Below are 20906 nucleotides of genomic sequence, written 5' to 3' on the forward strand. Positions count from 1 at the left end.
GGGGAAGGGGACACTGCTCTACAGAATTACACAGAAGTGAAAATATACTTCCCACTCTCACCTCTCCTGCCATGAACTGTCCAAACCCTGGAGGAAAGGTCACAGTTGCTATAAGGAAGGATATAACCCCAGGGTATATGAGGCGGCTGGAAAGAAAGAAAAGTCTGTTAAAATATAATGTCACATTTTTTTTCTTGTAGCAGTATCACTTCAGGATTATAAATGCTATTCCCATGAAAACTCTCTCTCGCATTTGTATCCATTACTTTGGAATTGCGTAACTGACAATTTAATGCCCTGCTCCACTGATCATCATCATTCATAGAGAGTTCAACTGACAGCAAAGCCATTTTTCCCATCGGGATTATTGTTAAGGGGAATAAGGGAGGGATGTACAAAATGCATAGCGTTGAATGTACAGTGGTGATGTGTTTTTACAATTGTGTGGTGACCCATTATCAAAAGTCAGCCTCTTCTCCAGTTGTGTCCTGATTCAGCTTTGCTTATTCATCCCTCATGCAATATATCCTGTCCTAGTGTGTTTAAATATGTTTCCCCTTCCCCCCATACATTTTGGCATGAATCCTTTGTTATATTAATTCTTATGGGAAAATAGTGCTTTACTTTCCTTTGAATTCCTGACCAACACACTTTTTGGGAAGTCTCTGTAAGGCCTTTGCTGCTAAGTGCTTTATTTCATTTTGTATTTATCTTCCATATTGCAATTCACACCTTTCAGTTGCTATCATTTTCTCCTTCTGTTTATTAAGTATGCAGTGATTGCAATACTGTAGTACATTCTTTACATTGTCTACATTTTGATTTTAAAAGTATTTCAGATTTTAAAGATGCAGTTATATTTCAGTTAAGTTTCTTAAAATATAAATGTTAACTCTTTCTTTTGCAAAAAGAAAAAGATTAAAAACAAACAAACAAACAAACACAAAAAACAGTGCCTCTTAAGAAACACAATTATTGATTTTCTGATTGATTGGACATTTCCTGTCCAATCAGTAGTTTTCTTTGTCATCTTAATAAATATTACAGAATCCCTTTTCAAACAAGATGCTCTTTGAAATTATTGGGGCTGATCTAGAAGAAAATCCAGATCAGAATATCTTCTTTTGATATTTGCAGATATCTTACTGTGATATAAATTCAGTTTCTCTTAGTTTTACTATCTTACATTTGAAATAGTTCCACTAGCTTCCAGAAAGTATTTGTTACTATCCTATATCAGTAGAGTATCCAAATCTGGTCTCTAAAAGACAGCATCTTCAAAGGCACTCACTATTTGGTGAGAAACTGGCTTAGAGCTGTATGACGCCGGATGCATAGGACCACTTGACGATTAAGATAAACAAAAAATGCTCCAAGGAATCCAGAACATATCCTAAAGTGGAAAAAAATGAAACAAAATCATACCAAACAACAGAAAACAAATAAACAGCCAACCAAAAACTGAGTTTAAATATTTTTCATCTTCATCTGTTATGACATCTTTTAACTTCATAATCTGCAGTAACTCATTTGAAGACTGACTCCCTGATGAAAGGAGAGAGGTGGTTTTGGATTTCTTTGTCACATACTGAGATTTTTCTCTCGAATTTCCTCTTAGATGGAGAAATCTCATGTCAGGATGTGATGTCCAATTCCAAGACATGGCAAGGTTGCTACTTATTTCTAGCTGTTCCCTTCCTTTTCTATGCTGTGGCCTAGAAAGGCTTCCAAAGATGCCTTGTACAGATGCACATGTACACAGATACACATGAATACATACAAACAGCTGTATCAGTGAAGAACAGTGAATAAACCATGACTCTGTAGGCAATATAGTGTGGTAATGTTTTTATCTCAGCTACAATTTGTTGAATAGAGGGTTTCTTAGTAGTTCAAGTGAGAATGAATGTACAAAGAACTGATTAGTACTTGTGTTTCTGTGGCTGTCTCTAATTTTAACTGTTCAAATACTTGGATGACAGGAACAGTATTAGGATCTACAAAGAAAGACTGATAGATTTTAGTGTGGCCTGGAAAAGAACAGCTCATTGAAGACATGTATTGTCAGAACTTAAACATCAGGTTGGAATGGGAAATAGTAAAAAAGAAAAGGAGTTTGACTGATTCAGCAAAATTGTACACCTACATCAAATATAAGAAGTAACACACAGTAGGAGTTGGGGTGGGAATGGGGGTGAGGTGGTGTCCAAAACCATGACATTTAGATGCAACAGGGCAGATGAGTGCCACTACTAGGGTATTGAGCACACCAATTCTCTCCATAGGCAAGAAACCTAAGCCCAGCCACCTCAAGAGCATGCATACCAATGCACATATTTTGGGCAACAAACAGAGGAACTGGAGTTCTATGTTGAGTCTGAGATTTATGATGTTATAGGAATCACACAAACTTGATGGGAAAACTCACTTGACTGGAAGACCACTATGCATGGCCACTATCCTTTGGAAAGACAGGATGGGAAGAGGAGGCGAAGTTGAACTTTATGTAAAAGATGTTTGAGTGTATGGAGGTAAGCTATGGAGACCATGAAATTGGTCTATTCTTAAATTTTTTGGTCTATTGGTCTATTCTTTAATTTTTTTGAAATTGGTCTATTCTATTATTAGAACTCTATTGAGTTCTTTGGATCAGGATTAGAGGGACTGTTACCAAGGCTGATCTTACTTTAGGTATATTGGCTGTAGATGTGCTCTACCTAGACTTCAGTAAGGCTTTTGACACCATTTCACACAGCATTCTCCTGAAGAAGGTGGCTGCTCAAGGCTTGGACATGTATTTGATTCGTTGGATGAAAAACTGGCAGAGTGACTGGGCCCAGAGAGTCTTGGTGAATGGAGATAAATCCAGTTGGATGCTGGTCACTAGTGGTGACCCCAGGGCTCAGTATTGGGGCCAGTCCTTTCCATACCTTTATCAATGACCTGGATGAGTAATGCACTCTGCACTTTTCCTCATTGAACTTCATGAAATTATTATCAGTCCACCTCTCCAGCCTGTTGAGATCCCTCTGGGTGGCTGCATGGCCCTTAGGTGAATCATTCACTCCCCCCAGTTTTTGTGTCATCCAGGAATTTACTGCTGGTCCGCTCTACCCCATCATTGAGATCGTTAATGAAGGTGATCAAAGGGCTGGAGAGCCTGCCTTATAAGAAAAAACTCAAGGAGTTAGGTCTTTACATCCTGGAGAAGAGAAGGCTGTGGTGGAATCTCATCACTATATTTCAGTATTTAAGGGTTGGCTACAAAGAGGACAAAGGTTCTCTCTTCACCAGGAGACACATTGAGAAGACAAGGGACAATGAGTACAAGCTGCAGTGAGATAGACTTCATCTTGATATATGAAAGAAATTTTTTACAGTGAGATCAATCACTGGAACAGGCTCCTCAGGGACATGGTAGAATCCCCATCAGTGAAGGTTTTCAAGGTGCAAGTGGACAGGGTGTTAAATAATCCCACCTAGGCTCCGTTTTCACACAGAAGGTTGGACCAGATGATCCCTTTGAGGGATTCAAGGTCCCTTCCAAGCTGGGTTATTCTATGATTCAGTGATCGTATGATTCTTGTGCCTATGATCCTAATTCCTTAGGCCTACGTTCCTGATCCTAATAGAGCCAAAAATGTATAGCATTCTATGATTCCTATACTCTAATTTAATTAGACCTGGGTAAATAGGACATAATACTCAACAGTGAAGTAAAAAAAAAAAAAAAAGAGTGCATTTAAATTTGGTAAGAGGAAGTGTTATTTTATGTGGCAAATAATTAAGCCACAGAATACTGACACACAAGTAACATATTCATTCTATTCATTTTAAAAATGAATGGAATTTTTCATTGTTTTATGGCCTGCAGTTTTTTACTAAATCTCATTCAAAGATGATTTTAGCTTATATAAAAAATAATAATTGTATTTTGAAGAATTCCTGCTTGGTTACTTGAAATTGCATAGGAACAAGCTAAAACTAAATATAAAACTGCTCACAGGAAAACATTTGTTTAATGAGCTTCTCAAATAGTTCAAGCCTGCACTATCTAGCATTCCTGTTAAAATATGCCTTCTGCAACTGCAGAGTGAATTGAGTTTCTTTATAATACACTATTTTAAAAAGTACATTACTCCATTCCTGGCTATCAATTTGTCAATAAAATAGAGGTGCTCCTTCTGCATGCATTTTGCAACTTATCAACATTTGCTGACACAGAAGAACAGAAGAACAAGATCTACCTTTTTATAGTGCTTAGTCTGCCTCTTTTTTTTTTTTTTTTTTTTTTTTTTTTTGTGTGTGTGTGTGTGCTACTTGAAAGTGAAGAAGTATGTTGAATAGAAAGGGAGCTCGACTTTGAGAATGAATGTTAAGAGAATTTAGAACATTCCAAGTTGGCATCAGGACTTCATCCAAGACTGTACAAGTGTCTCTCTTTCTCTCTTTGTTTTTAATAGCACATTGGACACCTAGATATTTGAAAGCATTTCACAACCATCTCATACACCTTTCATAGCCTGTGTGCAGTACTGCAAAAAAACAAACAAATACCACCACCACCACCAAAAACAAACAAACAAAGCAAAGCAAAGCAAACCAAACCACCACCACCAAAAACTGAATGGCTGATCTTAACAATTTATCTGTTATCACTGGATCCGATTACAGTTAAGCTATCTTTGTCAGCATATCAAGTGTACCAACTTCTCTTGGAAAGGATACCACTTCTGATCTTGTAGAAAGGAAACTCCCTGGATAAATGTTTTGTCCCATTCCCCCCTATATTCTCTGAGTTTTTTTCTTCTCTGTTTTTCCTGTATGCTTTCAGAGCATTCCATTGGCATGTACTAACTGACCAGGTCTTAACAAACTAAATATAACTTTCTAGATATCAAAACTAAAGAAGTCTAGACCTTGGTTTCAAAACTAAGCAAGTTTTGACCTTGGCAGAGCTGTTCCCAAAAGGTAGAAAATAAAGATGCAAATTATTCTTGACATTTCAAGCAATTCCTTTTATTCGCCGACACAAGCTCTCATAGTATTTCTGCTTGGAGATTGCAGAAACCTAAGTTGCTGTTTTGTTTCTTCACAAATAGACTTAGAATCATAGAATCATAGAATATCCTGGGTTGGAAGGGACACATAAGGATCATCAAGTCCAACTCCTGGCTTCATCTCATCAAGGTCTGGACCCATAAGCTCAAGCTCAAGAAGATAACTGTCAAGTGAAAAGGCCATACTTGGATCAGGTCATTTGGCCATGCCCTCAAAATGGCTAGAGGGCCATTCAGTAAATTTATACCCATGATATATATACTCATTTTTATACACATTTATACTGTAGACCAAATTAGACTTCCTCTTTTATTTTAATCTTTAATTTTATTTCCTGTGGAACTTAATTTTTGATAAAGATACATGGGAACAAAATGTAATGTGGGTAATATCCATGTTTCATTCCTTACCTATTGTGCTACATGGCCACCATTGCTGAAGGAAGAATCCCAGCAAGAAGAGGTCTTTTCAGTGAAAATGAAAGAGCAGTTATTCTGTTATGCAAAAGAATTCCTATCAGAGCTTACTTGAAATCCTTTGGGAACTTACCCTATTACAGCAAATGCTGGCAGCTCTTGCAGATCAAAGGGAAAATCCATGCGAAAGTTAGTTCTGAACAGGGCTGTGATGGTAACTGTGTGAAAAGAAAGAGGTAGAAAAGGAAAGGGAACAATGATGTGAAAAGTTAAATACCATGAAAACTGGGAGTAGAGACAGGAGAACTAGTTGTATATGTGCCCTTGTATGGTTTCATGACATTATATACAATATTACAGATATACAGACTGCTCTGATTTTGTTAGTCTCTATTTTTAAACATTTGCAACTGTAGCACTCTGTAGCACTCTTGATGGTATAGATTTGTTTTCAGAGAATGTACATATATTTTTAGCTACAACACCAGATTTGTAAAGGGCTTTCCATTTCTTCTTTTCTTCTGCCAACCATTCTTTAGGCAGTAAAAGCTCTTAGTGCACTCACTGATTTAAAAACTCTTTACAGAGGCAGGCAGTGCTCACTTATCTGGAGAAGCTTTGTCACAGACAATTGTGATTGCCTTCTAGAAACAAAACTCGTATCGTCTCCAAAGTCTTATATGCACAATTTTTGCCTGGTGCCAAAAGAATAAATGTCTTAGGAGTCCCAGGGAAAAGATCAACTATGCTCCATTTTTTCCATCTCACTTCCACTGGTTGTGTTTCACTCCTAAAATTACTCAGATGTCGAAAGCTGTCCTGCTTTTACCTGGAGGTATGAGTGTGGAAATAATAAATAACTATATGCTAATAGGTAAAGTTCAAATGGCCATCCAGTGCAGAATGGAAATGCACCTCAATGAGTATTGATATAAATAATAACATGTCTGGAATCAAGAAATTATTTGCACAATCAGAAAAACAAACAAACAGCAAAATTCTAGCATAATATGGTAATTAAGAGAGACATTCATATATATATATATATATATTTTTTTTTTTTTTTTTCCCAAACAAGACCAGGCTTAGAGCAATGATTTAATCAGATCTCTGTGGGTTAGCAAGATTAACAGGAATTGTGTTTATTTATATTATTATTAAGATAAAGATTTTTAATTTAGATTATTAAGAGTCTCTGGAGCCATATGATCAAATGGTGAAAGGGAAAATATTATCATGGATCAGAAACTATCTCAGAGAGAGAAAAAAAAAAAAGGTTTATCTTGTTAGATATGTAATGATACATGTCACAATAGACCTGTAATGGGCTGCAAACTGTCGTGTTAGGGCTCTGTGGTGTTGAATGGATTTCTTTAGAGATCAATATTGGATGTGATTATGTTTAACATCTTCATCAGTCTCCTGGATGATAGGGTGGAACTCACTCACCAGTGAGTTTGCTGACCACATCAAACTGGGAAGGGAGAGAAGGGAATGGTTGATAACCTGGAGGACTGGACAGCTGTTCATTCAGAATGGCCTCAGTCATGGAGGAGCTGACAGGTTGGAAGATCACAAATACAACAAAGACAAATATTTAGTCCTGCATCTGTAATGGCAGGTGGATCAGTACAGTCTGGGAACCTAGTCAACAAAAAGAGCTCTGCACAAAAAGACCAGTAGGTCCTGGTGGGAACTAGTGTTCAATGTGTGTCCTTGTGTCAATGAAGGCTAACAACATATTGGGTCACATCAGCAAAAGCACAACCACAAAATTGAGGTATTCCCTTTTATATGGCACTGATGAGGCCACATCTAGAAAACCTGGAACAAAAGAAATGTTTCAAAACTGGAGACAGTCCAGTGATGAGCCCCAAGATGGTCCAGGACATGGGGCACATGATACATAGGAAGAGACTGCAGGAACTAGGTATATTCAGCCTGAAAATGAGAAGGCCAAAGGAAGCTCCAATAGCTAACTCTTGCTACCTCATGGGGAAGTTGTAAACACACAGCGAAAGGAAAAGAGGCATTGGTCACAACTTATGTATTAGCCTACCTCACACAAAGGCATTCTAACTGAGTCATCATAGTATTCACACAGGAAACTAGTGCCAAGTCATCATGCCAAGTGCATAACTTTTGACAGCAGACAAGACTAGAGATTATGAAAACGCATGAGAGGGCCCTAATAAAAACTGTTGCATGAACAATGACTGAAAAGACTGGGCTTGTAACTTTCAGAAGAAAATGAGAAAGAGAAGACATGAAAGATAAATCAGAGCAGGCGTGATGAAAGACCATAAAAATAACAGATTTCTGGTATAGACAAAAGTTTCTAATTCTCTAATATGAGGACAAAGATACTGACCATCTAGACAATGAAAATTCAGAACCTTGAAAAGGAATCATTTTCCATACACAATTTGATCATGGAAATTTTTAACCCAGTCAGCTACTGAAGCAGAACGTAAGGAGCCATTCATATTGGTGTTAAAGCTGCTTGGATGATTTTGAAGAAGGGACAATAAGTAAGATGCTCCAGGATCAAGTTAATTTCTAATGATTTAAGAGATCAGCAGGGGAGTTAGAGTAGATGAAGTGAAGGATAGGGCATCCTGTCATCTGGCTTCAAATTTCTTACATCTTTCTCTGCAAAGAACAGAGAGAGGTGTTCTTCTGACAGATCTGATAGTTGAATACGCCTTAATATGAGGCAGTATTTCACAGACAAAGACATAGGCACTTTCTATAATCAAGAGAGTAGAGTATTCAAGCCAAAAAAATGTTTTAGCACAGAAAAAATCCAACTCTGTGAAGTCATTAAGTTTCAAGAAAGGAAAGTGACCACATAAAGCTCATACCAGAAAAACAGAAGTGTAAGAATAAAGGAGTTATATATGTTATTAAAACATTTACAAAGTTTACAAAGAGATAGCAGTCTTCTACATCAGCTGGAACTTCATTCAGTTTTCTGAACAAACTTCTTCTATGCTTTCTGTCTGCACAAGTATTGCACTCATCCCTTTCAGCTGAGACACTTATTTTTTTTCTACCAGAGCTACAGTTGAAACAAGTACTGTTTGACCTTTCAGTACTCAGGAACTTCAGTCAGACCCCAACAGTTTTGCAGCCTCCTAATCATTCTATCATCCCAGTGTTTGAGACTACTTTTTGCTTTGTTTGCTTCTAGTCAAGAGATGACTAAGGCAGACCATGGTGTTTCCAGTGGACCACAGCAACATATACTGCAATAGGTATTACCTCCTCTGTGATGAGATACCTCTATGTTTGCAACCTCGATGTTATGCTGACTAGATGCAAAAATCCCACCTCAGACACTCTCTTACTTGATGGGAAATCATATTCAGTCATTTTTTCAGTCATATACCCAACACACTGGAATAGGTTATAGTTATAATCTTGATGATATATCATGCTTCTCTTTCTCTTTCCTTCTATACTGCTAGACATTATATGTCATGGCAGAAGTTTCAAACATCCTAAAAGTTTATGGTTTTGAGAAAGATGGAAAATAATAAATTTATAGAACAGCATTTGTACAAAGAGACTAAGAATGATTTTTAGCTTACCTGCATCCTTGTTCCAAACAGCAAGGACTCGGAAAATGAAGGCACTAAAGGTAGCTGCAAAGAAACCTCTCCAATAGTTACGCACAGCAAAGTAAGTGGAAGTGACCTCAATGCTGAAAAGGACCCCTAGAAAGAGTTGGAAAGGGAGAAAAGTTAAAAAGTTAAAATCAGAAGTGTAATGCCAAAAGCACAAGAGAGACTTCTAAATAAGTCTTCTAAAGCTGTGATATCCAAACTTCTTTGATCACGTATCCTATCAGTAAAATATTTTTGAGTATGTACCTTGGTATATGTATATTTATTTATAAATTATAAACATGTCCTACTGTACTAACATATTGGGTACATTATAAAGCATACACAAAAATAATAAAAAAAGGGATAAGATGATGAAATAGAGAATATTTTAAGAAAAATTTATTTCATTCATTAATGGTACAAAAAGCTTTTTGTTCTCACAAAAGCTTTTTGTTCCTGGTTTAACTCTTTGTGATACAGTGATTCAAAGGTCTAGTTCTAAGTTCAGTTTATTTCAGTACTTGGTTTTAATGGTTGTCAGAGCTGAAAAATATGCTGCTGAAGATTGAAAGGGAAGAAGGGCATCCTTCACTGCACTTACTAAATCATGATATTCATTTTTTTCAATTCCATTTACCACTTAAGCAAAGGTTTGTGCTGAAATCTGGCTAGTATATTTCCATCTTCCCTGATGTCAATCAGTTGTTGCAAACTAATTGGAAGATGTTGCATTTTTATATCTTTAACAAATGAGTTCAAAATCCACTGAAATGTTCCTTTGGAAGACTTTAAAATGTGTTAGAAAATTTCGTTTCCAAGTTTTTTACATATATAGTATAAGAATTTTTATAGGTGACCCAAATAATTTTCAACAAGAAAACCACAAAATCTCCACAATGGTACAATATTCTTTTGAAAAGCACTTCTTTCTCACTCATGGTTAAAATGTCACTTTCACCTTGAAGGGACAGATTAGGTGTGTTTATTTTTCCAAAATTATGTGCTAGGTAGCATAAAACTGACAGCCACTTCTCATCACAGAAAAGGCCAGCAAATTCAGAACACCATTTTTTTTTTTTTAATAAAATAAAAATGTGTGACTAGTCTTTAAATTTGACAACTCTTTTAAACCCTTTTCCATGAGATAACCAGTGAACCTTTATGTGGTGTAGAAGATTTTTGTGGTCATTCCCCATCTCACTGCAAACTATTGTAAAGATTCTACTATTTTAAGGTCTTGTTTTTATGATATTAACCACATTTAACCACATCGATGACAGGTCGTGCACTTCTAGCTCCCATTTCTATGCACCCATTTGTGTAGTCTGGCTCTCATTTCTTTGCTGCAATAGCTTGCCTCTGAACCATGCGGTGAATGAATTTTGTGTGGAGTACTGTCTTTGTAAACGCACAGTAGAATCCTTTTCTTATTCCAGTCAAGGCAGCTGCTCCATCAGTGGTTACATAGAGTTCTTCCATAAAATATTGCTTTTATGAAAGAAGTCTTTTACTGTTGAGAATATATCTTCTCTAGTAGATCTTTTCTTCATGTATTTCACTGTTGAAACAGAATCTAGCAAATACCATAAACAGACACATTAGAAACATCTGTACTTTTATCAAGCTGCATAGCAAGCCTCCCACACTCCATAATTTGTTCTGATACTTGTTGTTTCAAATCTTCAGCAATGTTTTCTGTGTCTTTCAACAGTATTTGCTGACAAAGGAGTGCATTTTAATTTCTTGTGATATTGCTTTCTGTGCATTATGCCAGACATTTTTTACTCTGGCAGGAAGAACGTGTTTCCCCAGTGGGATGTGGCTTTTCATCTTTCACTATGAAGTCAGAAACCTCAAAAAAAGACTTCTAAAAATTATCATTAAGTTTAGTGAGATTTTGTGAAGTACTGGAGCGAGTAATGCATAGCCTGAAAAATCGCTGAAAAAACAGTAGAGGTTTGTCTTCACATTCTGGATGCTTAGTTTTTAAATGTCTTGCTAATTCTGATAGCTTCATGCTGTTGATGGCTTACATGTCAATGCACAAAATACATCATTAACAATGGTGCATTTAAAGCCATATTTCAAATAGTTTTCTTGATAATTTAATTTCTTTATTATTTATTTACTTATTTTGGTCAGCTTCTTGTCAGACCTGATGAGATTGTGACCATTTCCCTGGCTCCCCAGGGAAGTGGTCACTGCACCGAGCCTGTCTGAATTTAAGAAGAGATTGGACTGTGCACTTAGGCACATGGTCTGAACTTTTGGGTAGACCTGTGCGGTGTCGAGAGTTGGACTTGATGATCCTTAAGGGTCCCTTCCAACTCAGGATATTCTATGATTCTATGATTCTATGATTTTTACCTCATAATGTGGCATATGAAGAGGCCACTCTGGGGGTGGAGGTGCCTACTCTGCCATTTTCTCCGAATTTGCCTATAGTCACATTATAGGTATTGTCTTCAATCTGCAATTTTTTTGCAGGAATCTTTTAAAGGCACTTGTCCATTTTGTGAGGGTTATTTTAGTTAACTTAGACAATATAACCCATACATCCATCAACCATGCGCACATAGACTGAAATACATTGCAATACACTGAATGCAAATGAACAAATGAGGGCATTACTGTCAGCCCTCTGCATTAAGCAACAACTGTTCTTCACCCAGAACACCTCACATGCTGTATGTGATGTGGCCATCTGATATATGGATCAAGTGAGGCCACCAGTGTCAATATGTATATTGAATATTAGCAAAGTTTTTTTTTTTTTAATTTTAATTTTAATTCATTTATTTAGATAGAAAATAAATACAAATAGACTTTTCAGTATTATCTTTCCATAACCTAATGGACTGTCTATCACACCCCCTGGGGTGTGCACATGTCAATTTGGAAACTACTGTTCTAGAGTATCTTCCCCTCTTGACCTTCAGAAGGCTGAAAACGTGGAGAAAAGACTGTGTCAGAGAAACTGGAGAGATTGGTGACATTAATGGCAAGCCTTTTTGCTCCAAGTAAATGAAAAATCAAAAATAGGGTGCAGGAAAGGAGAAGAGGACTAGGCAGGAGAGGATTTAGGTACCTGAGAAAAAGGAAACAGAACAGCCACTTGCCTCCAAGTGGTGTCCCAAAGCAGCAGCCAACACCCACAGCACAACCCACAGTCAGGACATCCGTGTAATAATATGGCTGCTACTGGTGGAAGAGACAGAGAAACAGAAGAAAAAAAAAAAAAAGAAAAAAAGAAAAAAGGAAAGAAAGCAATGAGCAACAGAATTAGCAGGTATGGACACATGCTGTCAACCAACTCTGCCACCAATATTACATCTTAATTCTTCATTCTGGACAGCTTCAAAATATTCAAGGACTGATTCTATGTTGCACAAGACAGGCATATACATTGAGTCACATATTCAAGACACAAGGAGAAGTCAGCATCTCATCTTTCATTGAAACATGCACACTACATTTCACTGTAGAATAAACGTCTCATGAAAAATTCTTCAGAGGGTGGACTACATGTGTGTACTTTATTCCATCTCTTTTACTTTGGAAGGGAATCTCAGGTTGCACATGTGCCAGACAGTGCCTCAAAAAAACCCTACCCTCTGAGTTTGTATGCACAAGACACATGCATATCCACAACAGAATGTGGACAGCTGAAGGGTCTATCATCCTGGGTAGATGAATAGGTAGCAGCTCATGTAGTAAAGGATTGTGCTCTGCTGGTGAAGACAATCACTAAAATTATAAATTTACAAGCCATCAGTGAAGTTATGAAATATAGGGTCTCTCCTGAGACAATTTTGGAGGACATGGGAAGGAGAAAATCTCCTACTTCCTCCAATATTTGGAAGAGTGGCTGAGAGCCCTGACATGCCTGAGAATGGTGAAGAGCCTTAGGGAGCAGATAGCTTTTTTTCAAGTTGTTGAAATCCTAGTTGGTGTCTAATATAAAGAACAGGAGGGTTAAACAACTGCATATTTGGTACTTTCTGGTATTACATGTCCCTAAAGCAGCCTGTTATATCTTCCATGAGACTGAAGTTTTGAGAGAGGGCAGGCTTGTGTTACATCGGGATTCTGTGTCCAGGCAGAATTCTTAGGGCTAAAGGCCATGAATTCCCACTTACCTGAGCAGGTATTTGAGCCTCAACCAAGAAGTATATCAAGGCTGTGACTGTGCACCCAACAAAGGGGCATGGAACATTCTCTGAGCCTTAAGAATCTTTCCATAATCACAACTTTGCCTCAGGTCACCTCTAAGTCCTTTGTGGTCTTAAGATGTAATCATGTCCAGAATGGGGATGGGTTTCAGTTCAAAGTATCTGAGATAGTATGAGGGTTATATTATAGCCTACCAACATGATGATTAACAGCCTGAAACATACGGTATTTATTACATGGCCTGCATTATGGCAAGAGGTAAGTAGAGCTTAGAGCTGTTTGAAAGTGCAAAGCCTGATGAGAACAGTGTTGAAGAAACGGTATGAGATGGAGAGATCCTAGCACAGTATGGTATTATTCATACCGACTGCTGAGAAAAGTCCATAGCATACGGTATCCCCCAAAACCCAGCACCATGTCAGAGTGCTGATGCTGTGCAGCAACATAGAAATAGCTGAAAAGACCAACAGGAACAAACAAAGAGTACCAGAGTGCACTCAGAAAAAGCAGGGCTGAGCACCTTTTGCTTTTAGAGGGCCAGACTGGATTTTCAAATGCATTTTGAAGGTTTCTCTTTAAATACACAGGGTGGTGTTCACCAGTAACAACATCAAAAAGTTATATTCCTTTGGCAATATGATGTATAGTAGCAAATCATATCCTGGACTAAGGTCAGATAAAGATTACATGACTCCCAGGTAATGAAAATCAAATTCTGCAATTTGGTGTGATTCTACTAAAAGGAACCCAACTATGGCTGCAAAAATTCACACACTGAATTGTCACAGACTCACAGCAAATTTTAGCCTGGAAGGTATCTCTAGAAGATTCTCCAACTCCCTGCTCAGTGATGTCCTAACTCCAAGAGTCAGTCAGAATGCTCAGGATCTTGTCTAGGTAAGTCCTGAACATCTCCAAAGGTGTAGATTCTCTAGACCCCATGGGCATCCATGCCATTGGTGAACCACCCTTGGGGGAGGGGAACATCTTCCTTATACATGGTCAGAATTTCCCTTGTTGCAAGTTGTACCCCTTTCCGCTTCCACTGTGCCCCTCTGAAAAGAGCCTGGCTTAATCTTATTTAAAATCCCCCTTTAGGTGGTTGATGACACCAGTGAGACAACCCCCCTTTAGCCTTTTCTCCTTTACACTGAGCAAAAACAGCTTCCTTAGCCTTCCTCATACATCATTACTCCAGCCTCCCAACCATCTTCTTGGCCATCCAAGCTTCTTCTACATGGGGAGCCCCAGATTTTCTACACTGATATATTTTTTCTCCAGTCCACAGTTGAAGGTAGTTTTCTTTTCATCTTATCACTCCCTGTCACAGTTGTCATCATCTCCTGCTGTTAGATGATGCCACTTATGGGAAGTTTTTTTCATTTCTGTTCTCTACAGCATCTTTATTATTTTCTGGATAGAGTGTGGGGCTCTCCAACTTGAACAACGTCCATGGTAGAAATGACTGAACAAGATGGACAAGAGGATCAGGTGCACTCTTAGTAAGTTTGCAGACAACACCAAGTTGGGCGCAAGTGTTGATCTGCTCGAGGGTAGGAAGGATCTACAGAGGGATCTAGATAGGCTGGACTGATGGGCTGAGGCCAACTGTATGAAGCTCAACAAGGCTAAGTGCCAGGTCCTGCACTTGGGGCACAAGAATCCCATGCAGCGCTACAGGCTGGGGAGGAGAGTGTCTGGAAAGCTGCCTGGCTGAAAGGGACCTGGAGCTACTGGTTGATAGCAAGCTGAATATGAGCCAGCAGTATGCTCAAGTGGCCAAGAAGGCCAACAGCATCCTGGCTTGTATCAGAAATAGCATGGCTAGCAGGATTAGGGAAGTGACTGTCCCTTTGTACTTGGCTCTGGTGAGGCCACACCTTGAATACAGTGTTCAGTTTTGGGCCTCTCATTACAAGGACATCAAGGTTCTGGAGCTTGTCCAAAGAAGGGCAATGAGGCTGGTGAGAGGTCTAGAGAACAAGTCTTATAAGGAGCAGTTGGGGTTATTTACCCTAGAGAAAAGAATACTCAGGGGAAACCTTATTGCTCTCTACAACTACCTCAGAGGAGGTTGTAGTGGGGTGGGCGTCAATCTCTTCTCCCGAGCACTAAGTGGTAAGACAAGGGGAAACGGCCTCAAATTGCTCCAGGAAAGGTTTAGGTTGGATATTAGGGAAAAATTCTTCACTGAAAGGGTTGTGAAGCAAAAGAATAGACTGCCCACGGAAGTGGTTGAGTCACTATCCCTGGAGTTATTCAAAAAATGTGTTGATGTGTTGCTTACAGACATGGTTTAGTGGTAGACTTGGCAGTGCTATGTTAATGGTTGGACTTGGTGATCTCTGAAGTCTTTTTCAACCTAAATGATTTTATGATTCTGTGATTCAAAGATGTTTTATTAGAAAAGTTGAAGTTGTCACTTTTCTTGTGGCCTTTGCAAGATCATGCTCTTCCTTTCTTTCACTGCCACCAGTTACATGAGAAAAGAAAGAACTTGTGATGCTAGAGAAATGGAGAACCTGCTTGAGAGCAAGAGATCTCACAGCAAGAGACTGAGTTTTACATTAAATGTCACATACAGGAAGTCAACTTGCCTCCAAGAGGAGCCCCGAAGCAACATCCAACTCCAACTGCGCAAGCCGCCACCAGGAGTTCGAGCTGCCTGTGCACATTCTGGAACAGAGAGTGCAGCCAGAGAAAGGCATGCTGGGATTAGAGGTAGCAAAGCCAAAGAGTTAGGATCCAGAACAATGAAACAAAGCAACAGCCAGCAGCAAATTCAGCCGTTACAAATAGCAGGCCCTGTACATTTTAGTCCAGTCTTTAGTGACTCCGTTGGTCTCCAAAAGTGAGATTTGGTCCTTATGCATAGACGAGATCAAGTAAAACAGCACCTGCTATTGTATTACAAAGCCAGTTACTGCTAGGAGTTTGTAGGTAAAGCAATTCCTAAATGTATTATTTTTTTGCAACTAGTCAATACATCATTCAGCCTCCAGAGGCCGTTCTGCAATAGCAAAAGCCTACAGGCAGTGTCAGTGGCTATAATTAGTAATGCTTTACACATTCTATCTTAAAGACAAATTGATCTTTGTCTATAGCTACTTAAGAAGGTTTTTTTTATTTTTTTTTATTTTTTTTTTACACAGATGTTGGTCACAGTGGAAACATATCAGCATTGTGAGACTGAAAACTTGTAAAATGAGTATTCTTTATCAGCCTCTGTGTAATGTGGTAGGTAACACACCTGGTTGGGCCTGCACAGTTGTTTGACTGTATATTTGTCCTCCCACTACCACTTTTTTTTTTGTCTGTTCTCTTACTGCTCTATAACAGCATGTTGCATTTCAATTCATATGTTCCCTCTGTGGTTTGTCGCCTGCCAATGTGTCTTAGGAGTTCAGCCTGTGGAAGAGCTATATGCAGAAACATGTGCCTTACCTCATACACACCACAGAAGATTGACATAAACTTGCTGAGTACTGCTGCACAGATACTGGCAATATGCACGAAAGGACCCTGCAAGAGAAGAGGAAGAGAAAATAAGAGAGGGTTATCCTCTGTCACTGATAACCAGATGCAGATCTCATAATTTTTCTTTGGCCACCACAGACAGTTCTTCAGTATTTTTTTTTTCCTCTTGAAAGCTACCTGACTTGAGTGCTTTGATTTTTTCTATATGAAGTCTTTCAAATGGCCAGAGGAAAGTAGGTGTTGCTTGGAAGAGCAGAGCTTTGTGAAGAGGAAAGGTGCCAAAGAAAAGTCTGTACTCTTCTTGTACAGACAACTCCTCCCACTGCCTAGACCCTACCCTGGCCACTACTGCATATGAAGATAGCAATATTTACCTCTTTCCCCACAGGCAGGCCACTTCCAAGTCCAGCTGTGAGGCCCACAACTTTGGCCACAAAAGCTTTGAGAGTGAGATATTCTTTGAGGACCACTCCCCTCATAATTGTCTTGAGCTCTGGGATCCCAGACCCTGAAAACAGCAACAGAGCAGAGGATGTAGAAAACACACAAGCAAATGGAGTAAGAAAAAGAGACAGACATAAACCAATTATGCCATGCCTTCTGCCCTCACCAACAGCCTGTGGAGAGACGAGGTGGCAGAAAATGGCCGCAAACAGAATGAGAACAAGTGGGTATGTGACCCATGCCAGATACTGCATAGGAATATTCGGGTGTAGCTCTTTGTACATCCACTTGTAGGCTGTAGATAAACAAACAAAAAAGTTGTCATTAACCACAGCTGCTCCAAGCAGGCTGATAAACATTAAAGAATCACAATCAAAAGCACACACCTGCCAAACCTGTCCAATCTATTTTTTTTTTTTTCTGAGAAATGCTATCTATAAATCCTAATTTTATAGGTTAGGTGGGGTAAAGCCTTATTGCATTTTAAGTACAAGATCCCAAATAATATACGCATTCTGCAGGAATGAATAGAAGTGGTCCTCTGCTCTTAGACACTATTAATACCTGTGCCATGATGTGGCATTAGAAGAGGTGCATTACTTTGCACTTGTGAGGGTGAATTTCCATGCAGGGTCTTCTCATTTTGCAGCTGGGGGACCATAAGTGGTCCACTAACAGCTAGTGTCCTCTCCTCCATCTCAGTCCCAGGAAAATTTGTTCCTTCTTAAAATCTACCTTAGAAGTCGTGCTTATGCTTTGCCTTCTAGAGCATCAGCATGAAGGGAATGGTGCCAACTGTTAAAACAGCAGTGGTACTGCTGCATAGTTGGGTCCAACAGCGTGAACTGCCCAGGGAGAAAACAAAGAATCCAAATAATTCACTTGCAGGAAGTATAAAGAGCAAGGGGCCTCTGAGATCAACAGGGTAAGCCTGGTATGTGGGGAAGACATAAAGGAAGGAACACTGGGCTGAGGAGATGTTGGGAGCTTTGTCGAAGTACAGTGTCTGGTGGACACCAGCAGCAAAGAGCACTGAGAGGAAAGGATTTGGTGTGTGTGTGTGCAGGTTGGGACTAGGGCACTAAGGCTAAGGACAAAGGAACACTGGAATTAAAAGGATGAGGGCAATGTTGTATGTGTGTGCACAGATATGGGGGGAAGGGACACTGAAAGATCATGTAATTGTTATAGCTGGCAAAGGGGACAGGAACAACAGGACAGTTGCAGAGAAGGAATATTACCCAGTGATTAGGAAATCTTTGTGAAAAAAAATACCTAAGAAAAGAGCACTATGGGACCAGGTAGCAGAAAACTGCAGAACACCATATAAATAAAAATTGGGAACAATAATCAAGTTAAAAACGGGAAAAAAAATAACAACACAAAAACACAGTATCAGGTGGGCATCTAAGGACCCCTTTCCCTTCCCACCCACACATGCTCAGCAGACCTGAGGAAGATGGGAGCCAGTATAACAGAAGTAGAGTTGACATCTCCCTGTGCCCCTACACATACAAGAGAGCAGGAAGGAAAGGGAGTAAGAATAATGGGTTGTCTTTTGCTCATACACATATCTTTTGTTCCCTTCCCACTTACACTTCCAAATTTTTGCCTATGATCCCTTTAAAGAAGCTTTTCCTAGCTAACCTTTTCTCTACTGTGTTGCAAGTAACTTCCTAGGCAGCTGGGGGGTGAAGATGGGACACTGATGTTAAAGGAGGAGGAATGTTGGTCACAAGGCTTTGTAAAACATTCATACCATTTATACTTTTGCAACACCTGAATGAGACCCACCCTGTAGGCTCTTTGCACTGGCATAGTCCATTCCCCAGCTCACCAACGCCATGACCAGTCCCAACAGAACCAAGAAAATCCAGTCCTCTCCAAGCTTCCTGGTGATGTATTTCTGGATGCGTCTAGCACAGGCTGTGTAGGGAAGAGTGAACCAGAAAAACTGAGGCAACACAGATGAAGCCTGTATCTCCTATGCAAAGAACTCTTTTCTCCTATGCTGAAAAATGTCTATGGTAATGATTTGTTTGGGCTTGGTGTTGAAGGACCATTACAGTCTTACAGTCTTGCAAAATTCTTTGAACTTTCAAATACTAAAAATGAGGGGGGGAGGAGTGCTTAATTTAACATCTTGTACACTAGCAGCTAAAGTCCTTTTCCTCCTGTTATAGAGATCTGTTGTCGGAGAAAAGATTAAATTTGGAACTGGTCTTTTTTCCAAAGAGATCTTGGTTAATCCTAGGGTGAAAGTTGACATGCAAATCTCTTTTAAATCCAATGTGATTCCTTTTCCTTTCTTCTCTACTTCTCTCCTGTCAAAGTTTCCTTGTCTTTTTGCCTTGCTTAAATTCCATCTCTCTGGCTGGTCCTCCCAATATCTGTTCACAGAGTAATCACGGATAAATTGTTCCCACCTTGACATTTGGAATAGTGCTCTTCTTTTATATCTACTTGACTCTGACGTTTCAGGGGTCTTTCCTTGTTCTTTTGGCTCTGCCTCGTATTCAGTAGTTTTGCTGCCTCCTTCTCTGCAAAGTCAGTTATCTGGTCTGTGTATTGGCCATAAAGCTAGAAGAGCAGAAAGCAAGAGAGACGAAAAGGTAAGGCAAATGCTCCTTCACAAATATCATTAAAGATGAAAAGACATACCTACTAACAGTCGTAGGTGCAGACTTAAATGAACCCAGGCAGGGAGACAGAGACACAGAAAGTGTCAGACAGAGCAGACAGAGGCAGCTTCTTTTCTTTATATATACATATTTCTTTATTTTTTTCCTTTTCTCATTGCATCTTTTTTTTTTTTTTTTTTTTTTTTTTTTTTTCTGGGGGGGGTGGCGAAAAGCTATGATCACAATACTAGTTGCTTTGTAACACCATCAGAAAGAGCAGGCTTGGGTCTGAAGGGAAAGAGATTGATCAGACTTTCTGGAAGCAAAAAAGAAGGTCAAAATAGTTCACATGAGGCTGCCAGCCTTTGAGTTATCTCATATACTTCAGCAGCACTGCAAAACAACTCTGAAGGTTTAGAGAGGTATCACACTACCAAATAGGTTGCAGGAATGGCCTGCATCTGTTCATCCTGCTGCCAAGGAATGCTTAGCAGGGCATGCAGCCACTAATGATGCCTGCAGTAGAAAAGCAGCAGCAGTAGCTCAGAAATATCAGACGGTACCACATACATCCCATTATTTACCCAAACCATCCTACCAAATCCCCAGGTATCTCCAACTCATGTGAATTTTATAACTACCTAATCTAGTCTTTGTCATAAAATACTAATCTTGAAATGCATTTGGTAATATGCAATGCATAAGTAGCTACATGAGCTTACCAATGACATTTCATACATGGATCTGTAGTAAACTTGACAGTTGTGCCAGCTTGTCAAAAAAGAAAACTCAAGGAAATGTGAAAGATACTGGCAATGCCCACTTCTTTGTTTATCAGATTCACCCAGGAGCAGCTATTCTCCCTCATTCTTTCATGGTGTAGATGGGAAAGATGTGCATTTGAAAAGCTGAGAATATCTCTCCTCTTCATATGTCATTCAATGAGCAAACTTTGACTTTTCTAGAGCTCAGGTTCCTACCTGATGCTGGGCCTGTGATCTAGGCACTTCCCACCTGCTAGAACATGACTTTCTGCTTCCTACCCAGCATAACATCTGCTTCTCAAAGATTTTTGGTGGCAGGAGGAAAGTCAGCAAAATTAG

The 20906-nt window shown here is 39.2% G+C and overlaps 1 protein-coding gene across 1 annotated transcript in view; it reads right to left on the reverse strand.

Moving 5' to 3' along the window:
- The window catches only part of CLCN1 (chloride voltage-gated channel 1), a 45844-nt gene that overhangs the window by 17534 nt on the left and 7404 nt on the right, over positions 1–20906 (reverse strand). Inside the window, exons 2-11 of the mRNA XM_082751943.1 lie at positions 19609–19762; positions 18977–19108; positions 17349–17477; positions 17113–17246; positions 16706–16783; positions 12208–12286; positions 9071–9196; positions 5611–5695; positions 1292–1393; positions 62–146 (exon numbers count right to left, since the gene is read on the reverse strand). Coding sequence (XP_082608069.1) covers positions 62–146; positions 1292–1393; positions 5611–5695; positions 9071–9196; positions 12208–12286; positions 16706–16783; positions 17113–17246; positions 17349–17477; positions 18977–19108; positions 19609–19762 — 1104 coding nt within the window. The remainder of the gene's footprint in view (positions 1–61; positions 147–1291; positions 1394–5610; positions 5696–9070; positions 9197–12207; positions 12287–16705; positions 16784–17112; positions 17247–17348; positions 17478–18976; positions 19109–19608; positions 19763–20906) is intronic.

Source organism: Aythya marila, assembly GCF_965140915.1.
Source record: "Aythya marila genome assembly, chromosome: 1".
NCBI lineage: Eukaryota > Metazoa > Chordata > Aves > Anseriformes > Anatidae > Aythya > Aythya marila.